The following is a 13,298-nucleotide window of genomic DNA, read 5'->3' on the forward strand; positions in this document are numbered from 1 at the left end:
TTTTGTTAAAACTATGACAGATTGAACATATTAAAAGAACAGTAAGGGAAAGGTCTCTCCTCACAGGGGCGCGGTAGACAACTGCCATCTATATAATTATATCTGCTTGCCACCTTCCGTAACAAAAAAGTAAAACAAACAAACAAACAAAAAAAAACAAAAAAACAAATTGCTGTTCATTTTCAGTCTCTCCTCAAATATAAATTTGTAATTGCTAGAAGATAAATATAAATTTTGTTACTTTACCAACAGAAGGATCAGGTAAGACTTGAAGCGGCCTCTACGCTCGGTCTGAGCAGTCCCTACCCCATGTGAAGCCGAGCTGGGGGCTTGGTGTTCACACCTTCCCTCGGTGCTGAGGCTGAGGAATTTCCTCAACTCTGAGAAGCAACTTATAGACTCCAACCCCCAGACACGATGTTTTAAACACTTAAATTTTCCCTTTCCCTTTTAGCTTTCAGGAAGGGCAAATCTTAATCACCAAGATATTTTGTTTTTAAACTCAAAGTACCCAGCACACTGAAAGCCTACAAGTTGGTTAAGTTAACATGACTATGTTTTTCCACTTACATTACTACAACCACACACACACACACACACACACACACACACACACACACACACACACAAGAGCTGTGTGTTCACATCCATGAACACACAGGTTCCAGCCCCTTTTCTTGTCTGGTCACAGAGGTATCCCAGGGTAACCTTTTACCTCAAGGCAGGTAAAATGAGCAAGGCCGTTACCCCTTTTGACTTCCCACAGGAGTTTGTGTGTGTGCGTGTTAAAAACAAAACAAACAACAAAACAAAATAACAGCTCAAGACCCAAACATCTCCAGCATGACATTTTTCTGTGGCTTTGTCCTAGCAGCAAAAAGACCACTGGCTGACTTAAAAGCAAACAGTCAATAGAAGGGGATTCTTCTTTTTTGAGGGCATGGAAAAGAGACAGAAATATGCTAGGTGGACGTGGCTCTAGGCCACTCATGTGTCCAGGGACCAGCAACAACATGCACTGTGTCCCTGCTATCTCCTCTGAAGAGGGATGTGGCTACTGTCTTAGGCCTACTGTGAAATAACCACTTGAGGGCAAGGCTTCGCCTGTAAGGGTCTGAGCGCCAGGTTCCCTGTAATTAAGAAGCAGCCTGCTCAGTGAAGACAGGGCTGCCACCCCATCTGCCAAGCCTGTGGGAGCTGGCACCATGCCTCCCTGCCTGCCGCCCTGCTACCCACCTGATCCTTGGAGACCTCCTTTGATGGAGCGTTTATGCCAAGCTTTTCCAGAGGATAGACAATCTGTCGTCGTGGTCGCACGGGAACCAAGTAATGAAGGGCAGATGTCAGGGAGTGGGAGTGAGAGCTCTGGAGCTGAAAGACAGCGATCTCTGTTTCAGCGGGGGAGAATGTCAGGGGCGCGGCACAGATGTCTGCGTGCTGCTTGACAAATACAAAACTCTTAGCTCGGCCAAGTCAGAGAGGGGAGGAAAAAAAATCAGCAAATAAACAAACATACTCTTCGAGCAGAGGAATGAATTGTAGATAATGCCTGACACTAATGAAGATAATTATGAGAGTAATTACATTACTATCTCTGTGGGAATGACAGATAAACAAGTGGTTTGGTTTATGGGATTTTTCAGTACAAGTATTTCCCCCAGGAGAATATTCTTCTCCACAGTGATCATGAATCAGCTTGATTTGACCCCATTAAGCTGTGTTATCTGAGTCCTGTTAACCTTTGTGTGTCTGGCACAAGCTGCTTTAATGAATGCAGATAAAAATGCCATCGGGGGGCAACTTAGCCCAGATGTGGAAGCACTCCCGCAACGTCACTTGGGTTTGTTTTATTTTTTTTTTAAATGAGGGTCTTATGAAAGAATAAAACTGGAAAGTGGAGATAGGAGAAGAGGACCAAATGATTTTGATTTGCATTATGACTAAGTTGTGAGCTGTATTTATGCTTGTTGAAATAGATAATAAATCATTTTTACAACAATGCTTTAAATATTAATTTTAGCTGGTTTTTAAAACTTGTCAGAGAAAGGTGACTCTGACATTTATGAAATCTTAGAAATTAAAAAAACAAAATCAAAACACAACTTGGGGCCAAGAAATCATTTCAACCTCAAGTGTAAAACTGTGAAAAGCCAGGCTGGCAATGATGTATCTACTTACCAAACTGAAGTCAGAGAGCAAAAAAGTGAAGCAGAATGTTAATCGTACTTTAATAGATAGAAGGGTTTGTGTATGACACACGCTCTGCTTTAAAAGTAGCCATGGACATCTCTACAAGCTGCCAGGAAAGCTTTCTAGAATCCTTCACCATTATTCCTCACGCTCCTACTTCACACGACTGAAAAACAGAACCCAGGAAGCCCTGGCCAGAGTGCTGGTTTCATGTCTATGAACATCTATGTCCATGCTCCTCAACCTTCCTCATGCTTCGACCCTTCAATATAGTTCCTCATGTTGTGGTGGACCCCCACCAACCACAAAATTAGTTGGTTGCTATTTCATAACTGTGATTTTGCCACTCTTATGAATGGTAATGGAAATCTGTGATGTGCAGGGTATCTGATATGCATCTCCCTCGGGGGTTGAGCCTCAGGTGGAGAACCACAGTCTGTGTCCTGATGCAGGTCCTCACAGGAGGTAAAGAGAGCCACTGAGATCCAAGTGGCTCCACTTCACTGTTAGAGGACTTGGGGCGGGGCTGGGGAATTCTCTCTCCAGTGACTTGGAACAGCTTCTTGCTCTTGTTTTTTCATGTGTGTGAGTGAATCAGCTGGCAGCATGACTAAGGAAACCTGTTCCCAAATGTGTTCCATGCCTTACAAGCAGCACGCCCCCCCCCCCCCCCCCCCACTGCTCGGGAAGCAGACACTGGTACAGTGAAATAAACGCCCAAGATGTCTTTACTACAGATGCAGATCAGCTTTGCCCTCATCTGGCACATCCAGGCAGCATGGTAAATAGAAACCAAGAATTTAATCTCACACCTGGAAGGCCACACAGTTGGTACTCAGTCAAGTGTAAAGTGAAGGAGATTGTTCGGGTCCAGGGTTTTCCTCTACAGCTGTTTTCTTCCGTGTCATTAATCATGCTGCTGTCCTGCTACATTCTACAGGGGAAACAAACACCATGCCAAACCCAAACCAAACCTCACTGAAGCAGGAGTCCCTGTCTCATGAAAACTCCTTTCCGAGTTGCTCTTCCTTCTTTCCCATAGGTGCTCCTGCAGCTGTTTTGTTTAAAGCGATCCATAGGCACAGCTAGTACAGGTGTGTGTGCTAACGCACCTACAGACTGTCTAAGAAATACTTTGACGCGTAAGAGCACCTGAAATTCCACTTAGCTCCTCGTGGACACCACGGAAAAATGTGACAGTGTCAAGGGCTCTTGGCAGAACAAGAGAACGTGGCAAAGCTTGAGGTCATGACCAGAAACTGAAGGGACAACGTCTCCTCAGCCTGATAGTCGAAACCCATCACCTTCAGAGTCCACACCAAGGGGACCAATGTCAATGACTGTGAGACAACCCCTCGGGAATTGGGCTTGAACGGACTTGTGGAACACACAGGACACAGCTCGTGAGCATGTGAGGTGTTTGCATGCATATATCACACTCCTGGGAACTGAGGCTCCAGCCTGTGAAATAAAAGGCAAATTCACAGCATGCATGGCCAAATGCGCCCTCAAGATCACTAAAGCAGGGCGAGAGGAGGATGTGGAGGTGATCTGAGCTGGCATTTGGGGTGGGGAGATACAACAGATGCACGGTACTGTCTCTATTACTGTGTTACCCTTTGGAAGTGTAGCAAGTGTCAGGTGGGATTATAGAGGTATTCCCTATGGCAGAGTTCTGTCAGAACTGTACATCTCTTCCTTTCGTCCATTATTTTTGTGGAAATGGTTATAAATTTCATTTGGAATGCAGTGGATAGCACACCAATTTTACAGGATGGAACTAATTTATTCTACTCATTTCTATAGGGTTCTCTGTTTCCAAGAACATGATAGCTTCCTCTTGGCTTTGTTTACACCATGAGAAATGCTGTGCTGTTCTTGTCTCTTACAGTGATGTTTTCCTATAGCTTTCAGTTGTCATTTTGTTGATCTAGAAACGCAGACAAATTTGTTCGATTACATTGTTTCTGATTGTTTCAGCAAGTGGGAGCCTCTTGGACATTCACCGCAGTGAAGCAAGTGGCCTAATCAAATATGGCGAGTGGAGACTCAGGTACATGCTATAGTGAGCCATATGGAGAGGAGCAAACAGGGTGTGGCACACACAGATGTGCCTGAGGGGAAAGCCGAGCCAGCCACTTACCTTGCCTTCCCGGCACTGTGGGTAGACAGGGTAGTAGAGGCATGACTTATAGCCTAATCGAAGAATCTCCTTTAGGAAAAACTTGGTATAGTGTCGAAAAATAGGGTTGAGGGCAAAATGGTTCAAGCGCCCATGTTCTTCTTGCTGATGGTGGCTGAAGTAGATGAAATCCTCAATGTTATAATGAGATCGTATGTACTCTATATCCTAGAGAAGAGGCAGAGAAAGGATAGTGATTTTGTTTTGTTTTTGTTTGTTTGTTTGCTTGCTTGTTTGGTTGTTTATTTTTTATTTTATTTTTTTTAATTTTGAGACAGGGCTTCTCTGTGGAGCCTTGGCTGTCCTGGATTCACTCTGTAGACCTGGCTGGCCTCAGACTCACAGAAATATACCTGCCTCTGCCTCCGAAAGTGCTGGGATTACAGGCATGTGCCACTTCACCCAGGTGAGAAAGGATGTTTTAAGCAGATTATATGCATACATGTTGAGAGAAACAGACAATCACCTGAGAGAAACAGGTGGGGCTGGGGAATAGCTTACTTGGTAAAGTTTGTGTCATGCAAGCATAAGGACCTTAGTTGGTACCCCAGAACCCATGCAAAAAGCCTGGTATGGTGGCATAGACTGTAATCCCAGTCTGGGGAGATGGAGACAGGAGGATTCCTAGAGCTCACTAGCCAGCCTACCTACCTACTTACTCAGAAAATGTCAGATCAATGGGAGGCCCTCTCTCAAAAGACAAGGCAGACTGTTCCTGAGAAATAACCTTTGGCTACCCCATGCATGCACACACACATGCACCCACGTGGATAAGCAAGCAAGCAAACACAAACACACGAAAACACACACACACACACACACACACACACGTACAAATAGTGCAGTAAGAGAAATATGTTTGTTTCTTCCATTGTTCCTCATCTTGTCTTTAATTCTTTTTTCAGTGTTGGGGGTTGAATTGAGAGTCTTGAGCATGCTTGGCAAGTGTTCTACCCCTGAGCTCTGTCTGCAGCCCTTGGTTGTTGAGACACAGTCTCCCTAGGTGGCTTAGGTTCACCCTGAACTCACTCTGTAACCAAGGCTGGCCTAGAACTAGTGATCCCCCTTCCTCAGCCTCCTGGGTGTGGGATTACAGGTTTATGCACACTGCCATGCTTGGTTTACAGGTTCTTTTAAAGTAAAAAGCACGTACCTGTTCTGGTGGCCTGTCTGGGGAAGATGGCTGTGTGGTTTGAAAATAAATGTCCCCCATAGGCCCACAGGGAGTGTACTATTAGGAGGCGTGGCCTTGTTGGGGGGTGTGGCCTTGTTGGGGGAGGTGTGGCCTTGTTGAGGTGGTTAGTGGTGAGGGGGTGGGCTTTGAGGTCTCAGAAGTTCAAACCAGTTTACCGCCTGATGCCTGTCCATCTGGATGGAGAACTCTCAGCTTTTTCTCCAGCCCCATGTCTGCCTGCATGCTGCCGTGTTTCCTGCCATGACAATAATGGACTAAACCTCTGAAACTCTAAGACAGCCTCAATTAAATGTTCCCCCTTATAAGAGTTTACATAGTCTTGGGGCCTCTTCACAGCAATAAAACCCTAACTAAGACAACAGCTACATGGATTTATTCCTTATGCCTTTGGCTCGTCACCATGGCGAGTCTTGGATGCCTGGTCAGGCATGGCACAGCAGAGCAGTTCCATCATATTTCTGGGCATGAGGAGCAAGAGTGAGCCAGCACAAGGGACTTGGCACAGGTTATCTGAGGGTCAGTAGACAAACTCACTAGTGTTACTGATCACCTGCTAGTGTGGAAATGTCCTGTCTCCGAGTGACACCGCTTAGCACGTGACTGGGCTGTGAAGAAAGAACTCTGTTCCTGTGATGGGTAACAGGTTTATGTGATGGGGGATAACTTAAGGGGCTCGTGAGTACCCAGGGAAATCCTGGGTACACCGCTCTGGACTTCAAGGGCCTTTGTGTCTCCTCACACTACAGTGGAATCAGGGCTTGCACGCTAACTGCGTAGTGGTGCAGCCTAGCCTCCTTTATCTCTCCAGTGCACACTGTTGAGAGCACAGAAAAAGGCAGAATGATCCAGAGTGTATGTGACTGTTCCTGATGACAGGAAAATTGATTTTTGACAAGTATGGCTTGCAAGACTCTACTGTAAACCCACAGAATGCAAATTCAAACACAGTATAAATAACAGTCCCATCAAAGGAAAAATTAACCCAAATGCAGCTGGAGCAAGAGCAGAGGCTGAAGAATTAAAGAACTTGACTTATTGTGTGGCCAGCAAGGCTGGCAGCAGCAAGCTTGTCAATCTGCAACCAAGCATTGCCTCTCCTACCCCACTAGTGACCAGCTGCTGTTCCCAAGTACAGCAGAAATGGGTTTGCAATCACCCAGCCAGTGGTGCTACCCCACAGCCATCCGGAGAGCCGTTCAATCTTCACTGACCGTGTAGAGGCTTTCATACCACAAAACTTTACTTACCAAGGCAACATTGCACATCATAAGATAAAACAGAGTGATATAGGCAAGACTGAGAAATCACAGAAAAGTTAAAAAGTGGAGAGCCAAAACAGCACATGGCCTACATACATCTAATTTTTCTCTCATCTTAAATCCCTTAAAATAACAATAAATTTTCTAAAGAACAATGGGGTGGAAGTGAGGCAAAAATGTAAGGCGATGTTACCTTGAAAGGAAACTTTATGGCTGATTAAGCCTTTCCCACCTTGGTCCACAGCGGGGTCCCCGCCTGTTTCCTGCTACTACATTTAAGCATAGAAGTAAAAGAATGGCTGCACCTCCCAGTTGGACACATGGGTAGCCCTGCCAGCAGTGGCAGAGAGGAGGTGGACAATCAACCCAGCTAACCACCCACACTGGCAATTTAATCTGTCAGGCAAGACATGGAGAGACTTGTGAGAACACTAAATTACTACTAAAGCAGAGAGACATCCGACTTGCTACAGTGAGGAAAGTGATAATAAAGAGGACAGGGCAGAATTTTTAAATGTCAATATAATGCCCCGACAGGTTCCCAAGAGAAATCTTGCTTTTAACATAATTTGATATCAAGAAGAAACTGTAAGTGAACAAGGGAAGTTAATTATAGCACCTCTGAGACAAAGAGTCCGGTAGGAGACCTGAACAATATTAAAATCACGGTCAAAGACTGAATTAGAGGCATGAAAGTAATGTGAAGGAAGTATCTCCAAGGGATGACTAAAATCATCATCAGTCTGCCGACCTGTAACTCCTACTATCAAGAGATGCCAAAGGGTCAATTCAGAAGATCCTGACCCCATCGAAAGCAGAGCTTCATAAGAGACGGAAGAAAATAGAGAGCAAGAAATGATTAACAGAAGAATGCTTCCCTCGGAGGCATAAAGCAAGAATTCCTTGATAAAATCTCAAGGTATCTACAATAAGCAAGCAAACAAACAAAAAGCAACCGTCCAAAAACAAAACAAAATATCTCTTCAAAAGCAAAACAAATAAGACAAACACTCCCGAAAAGACCCAAGAAGAGCAAATCAATCCACTTCTGTTTGCAAAGGGTTAAGGATGGGGTTGTCCTCCAGTTAGATTTTATCAGCGACACTTGACACTAGAGACAGTGACAGTTCAAATTCTGAGGGTAAAAACTTCAAGAATTTTATCACCATCAATTAAGTATCTAACACGAGGACAAAATGGATGGGTAGACTCAGATATGCCACCATCCAAAAGTACGACCCAGACACTTTGAATCAAAAAGAGAACTAAAATCAAGGAAGAATAAAAGAATAAATCCTTATAAACATCCAGAAAACTCCAAAAACCTATCAAGAAAATAAATACCTATCCATCAAAGAAACCATCAATAACTGAAAAGTATAAGGCTTCTTTAATTTGGTATCTCCTTAAAACCTACAAGTAGGTTAATGAAGAAAAATATAGAATTATCACATTAAAATAAAGACAAATAAAAAGCAGCCTTATCAGCACTACCACTTACTGTTGCTCTGTCTATGCAATCAAACTGACAAAAGACAAAAAAAATCAGGCATAAAGCCAGGCATAGCGGTCACATCTGTAATCTCAGCATAAAGCCAGGCATAGCGGTCACATCTGTAATCCCAGCACTTGGGTGGGAAGGTCAAGCTCATGTTTCGCTATGTAGCAACTGTGAGCTGCCTTAGGCTTCAAGAGGGTGGAACGGGAAGGAGCCAGGAGAGCCACCATAATGATTTCTACAAAGTCAGCCTCTCTGTGAGTGTCTCTCTCTGTGTCTGTGTCTCTGTCTCTCTGATAGGCAGAGTACACAGCTCTGTCCTTTGAATCTGATCATGGCTTCTAACTGTTCTGCATGGAATGTCCTGAAAGTGATGCAGTGGCTGAGGGGGGGGGGGGTTCAATTTTCAAACTCTCACAGTGAAAAGAGACTTTAGAAGGGTTACTGAATACAGGGTCAAAATAAACAATCATGGTCTTCCAATATTCTAAAATTAGTATTTAGAAGTTAAATAAAGGTGTCTAGAAAACTTTAAAAATACATAGGAAAAATCATAAATATCTTAGAGCATGCTGGGAAGGGATGAGAGCAGGAGATAGATTAGGATAATTGTAGGTAGGCTCAACCAAGGGAGTAGTTACAGGATGGGGAAGGTTAGAGAAATCAGCAGGGACAGTGAGATAGCAACTGCAGGCCGGGAGTGACCTCAGTGAGTGGAGGAGATGGAAGACTGGTCAAGGACTCCACAAAGAGAACATCCTGGAGAAAAGGCCATCGGAAAAGCTCAGTGGTGATCTCACCCAGCCTCACTGTCCTCCCTCCTCCTCAAGGCCTCTCTTTGGTCAAACCAAACAGAAGAGCAAAGGCCATAGACATGCACCGCTGTCAGTTCAATCAGGCTCACAGGACCAGAGTAAAGCAGGAAAAGGCAGCTGGTAGGCCTGGAGGGCAGGAAGTGTCTGTTTGCATTAGTTCATTTTCATTACTACTAAAAAAATTTATCCAAGGTTGGGTAATACATGTTTGTACACAGACACATACACATACACACACACAGTACCATATATATGTGTGTATATATATATATATATATATATATATAATACCCAACCTTTTTTACATATGTGTATATGAATACATATGTGTATGTATACATATATATGTATATATACCTACACATATATATATACCTCTTTATATGCATAACCTCCTTATACATACATACATACATACATAAAAAGAGTTTTGTACATAAAAAGAGGTTTACATAGTCTAGTGTTTTGGAGACTAGATGTGCACCATGTTGTTCTGGGCTCTGGTAAAGGCCTCCAGGCAGAGTGCGTGATAGCATGAACACATATGAGAGAGAGAGGCCGTTATATGATACTTTGAAAGAGGAGAGAAGGGGTTCTCTCATTCTTTCTATAACAACCCACCTTTATGTAACTAACTGAGATCCCCAAGAACTACTCTATCTTTTTCACAGGCTGGCTTAGCTAGGGTTACTATTCATGTGAAGAGACACCATGACCACAGTAACTCTTAAAAGGGAAACATTTAACTGGGGCTGGCGGACAGTTCCAGAGCTTCAGTCTATTATCATCATGGCAGGGAGCATGGCAACATGTACGCAGGCGTGGTGCTGGAGAGGGAGCTGAGGGCATCTTGATCCAGAAGCAGCAGAAGGAGACCGAGACACACTGGCAGGATTTGAGGTTCTAGGACACACACACACACACACACACACACACACACACACCTAGTAAACCTTTGGTGACAGCAATGGGACTGACTTTCATTATCATTATTGGATGGTGGCAAGTTATTAGAATTTTAAGGATGAGAATCTTTTCATGGTCTTTGTAGTATTTGAAGTGTGTGTGTGTGTGTGTGTGTGTGTGTGGTTTTGTTTATTTTTCATGACAGAGACCACTATGTAGTGCTGGCTGTCCTGGAACTCACTATGTAATCCAGGCTGGCCTCGACCTCAAGAGTGCTGAGATTAAAGGCATGTGCCACAATACCCAGAAAATCCAGACCTTTTTAATTTAGGAGAGAGACATGAAAGGGTGCCACATGGAAGACCCGTTCCTGACCATATATTCTAGGGAAAGGATTCATTCCCGTTAGGTCAAAGCAATGAAACCTCAAAGAGGCACTGTATGCTGGCTGATTCATGAAATAAAACATCACAATCAAGGGGGGCCGCCTCGTTCGCAACTCACCATTTCTTTTCTGATCACTGCAATGCCGACTATTTGTTGTGCAACTTCAGCCACAAACACCTGCAGCTCTGTTCCATCCTATGAAGGGAAGAGTGAGTTTCATTTAGACCCTGGAAAGCGCCACCACCACCAAGGCTGCAGTAACCCTGGTAACAGAATCGGCACCCACCAACATTTATTGCCAAGTGCTACTGTCCACCCTCATCCCCGTTCTCTAAAGTGGGGAATAGTGCTCCATCTGTTTTATTTACAGGGAATATTTATTTATTTACACAAGTTCATGAGGCACAAAGCAAAGCAAAGTCCCTTTTACAAAGACCCTGCTTCTACCCTGCATCCAGCTCTTAATGATGTCAGGACCTCACAGTGAGGACTCCAAAGAGAGTCTCTGTTAGAAATTAAAACTGAGAGTACATGAATTTGCTTTTAAAATTCATTAATAATAAACTGATTGGCCTCCTCTTTGATCACCTCCCCCTGAGGGGGGAGCAGCCTTACCAGGCCACAGAAGATGACAATGCAGCCACTCCTGATGTGATCTAATAGACTAAGATCAGAAGGAAGGAGAGAAGGACCTCCCCTATCAGTGGACTTGGGGAGGGGCATGTGTGAAGAAGGGAGAGGGAAGATGGAATTAGCAGGGGAGGAGGGAGGGGTTTATGGGGGGATACAAAGTGAATAAAGTGTAATTAATAAAAGTTTAAAAAAAGTGAAAAACTCATTAATAAAATGAAATTTTAAACTATATGTTTACCAAAAAATGTTTTTATTTTATTTTTACATAAAATACATTTAAAATTATTTATTGATATAAATCATGTATTTTTTTAATTTCTTAGATAATTTGTGACAAGAGCATTTTTTATTTGCTCATCACCTTTACATCTTCTCAGGTGATGGTCAGGGTTGTTGGTCAACTTTTACACTGGTTTTCTATCTTATTTATTTCTGGTTTTAGGAGCCTTTGTGTTTTATATACTCAATAAGAAATGTCTCTTGCAGGTATTTTTCCTCAGCCTAAGGCTTGTCTTTTTATATTGTCTCTTGCATTGGGGAAATTTTAATTTTAATGGAGTTCAGCTTATTCTTTCTTTCATGAATAATGCCTTTGGCACCATATCATACAGACTATCCTGTGCCTTTTAGAAATTTGTAACTTGTATTTCACATTTAGTTTATATTTTTTTTATTTATGGGGGATACAAAGTGAATAAACTGTAACTAATAAAAAATTTAAAAAAATCACGTATTTTTTAAAAAAATAAAAGAAACCTTATATTTCCCAAACACAAATATTTAGAGTGGCATTGTTTTCTGTTTTTGCAAATCTCTTTAATCTGGCTTAGAAGACAGTGGATTCTCACATCTGCTTCTGTCATCAATCTGCTGCAGTATGTTATTTTGGTTTACATATATGATAGAAGCTGTGGTCTGTCTTCATAGCATAGAGCTTAGAAAAGAGACAAGCATCTAAGCATCTCAGACAACCGTGGATATCTTTGAAACGCCCCACGACAGTGCCCGGTATGTGCTTCGATGCGTCGTTTGAAGCTTCATTGATGAGCGCTATATCCACCACTAAATTCTTACCTATATGCTTATGCACGCTCTTATTACACTGCATATTTGTTAACAGTTGGTTTATCAAGCTATACAGATTCTCCAAATATAGAGCCATTCCACACCATCACACCTTTTATACCACAGTCTCATCAGAGAGGACTCTTTCAGCACTGGGTAACTGTCAAGCTCGTGATGGCAGACACTGGTTTTCTTAATTTCTATTTTCTTTCCTAATTTGACTTTATCACAGGGAGTGAGTAATTCTTGTTGGACCGGGTTAATAGACTCATGTAACTAACTTTAGGAAAATAAGGGGGGCAGGGATTGTCTCTGACACGAACTCAGTGGCTGGCTCTTTGACCTCCTCCTCCTCCCCCTCTCCCCCAACCCAAGGGAGGAGCAGCCTTATCAGGCTACAGAGGAAGACAATGCAGCCAGCCCTGATGAGACCTGATAGACTAGGGTCAGATGGAAGGGGAGGAGGACCTTCCCAATCAGTGGACTTAGAGAGGGGCAGGGAGGAGATGAGGGAGGGTGGGTGGAGGTTGGGAGGGCATAAGGGAGGGTGCTACAGCTGGGATACAAAGTGAATAAACTGTAATTAATAAAAAAAAAAATTTGGGGAAAAAAAGAAAAGAAAATGCTGGCTAAATACCCAAGTCCAAAAAAGCAGTTTTCCTTTCTTCAAATGAAAATTGTATTTTATAAAAATGGCAGCTGGTTCAAGGGTATTTCATGCATCCGTAGAAGCATTTTCTTCTCAAACACCCACCATGCTTCAGGATGCACCATGCCATTCACCATGTCACACAGAATGCTAAAATCTAATCTCAAGTGCTGAGATTCAATAAAGTTAAAGACATTACTGTTTCATCAAGGCTATTCTTACAACTGCCTCTTATTTCCCCTTTTAACCTGAATTGTTAGATAACTGTAGGTACACCTGCAGCCATAAGATATAATAATAAAAAAAATATATACCTTTGCACGTTGTTTAGAATCCCCTACTGGTGACATTACGTGGAGACAGAGGATAGCGAGACCAGCGGGAAACTGATCCTGACTCAAGTATATGTGTGTGTATCAAGTTCTATGTGATCATGTCACTTTATGTGACATGATCACATTTATAGGTTTATTTTATTTATTTATTTATTTATTTATTTATTTATTTATTTATTTATTT

At 42.8% G+C, this 13,298-nt stretch overlaps 1 protein-coding gene across 1 annotated transcript in view; it reads right to left on the minus strand.

The window, feature by feature from the left end:
• Cfap61 (cilia and flagella associated protein 61) overlaps positions 1-13,298 on the minus strand; it is a 256,849-nt gene that overhangs the window by 147,500 nt on the left and 96,051 nt on the right. The window contains exons 15-17 of the mRNA XM_055602635.1: positions 10,550-10,627; positions 4,334-4,540; positions 1,237-1,371 (exon numbers count right to left, since the gene is read on the minus strand). Coding sequence (XP_055458610.1) covers positions 1,237-1,371; positions 4,334-4,540; positions 10,550-10,627 — 420 coding nt within the window. The remainder of the gene's footprint in view (positions 1-1,236; positions 1,372-4,333; positions 4,541-10,549; positions 10,628-13,298) is intronic.

This window comes from Psammomys obesus, unplaced genomic scaffold (assembly GCF_907164565.1).
Source record: "Psammomys obesus unplaced genomic scaffold, mPsaObe1.curated_primary_1811, whole genome shotgun sequence".
In the NCBI taxonomy this organism is placed as follows: Eukaryota; Metazoa; Chordata; class Mammalia; order Rodentia; family Muridae; genus Psammomys; species Psammomys obesus.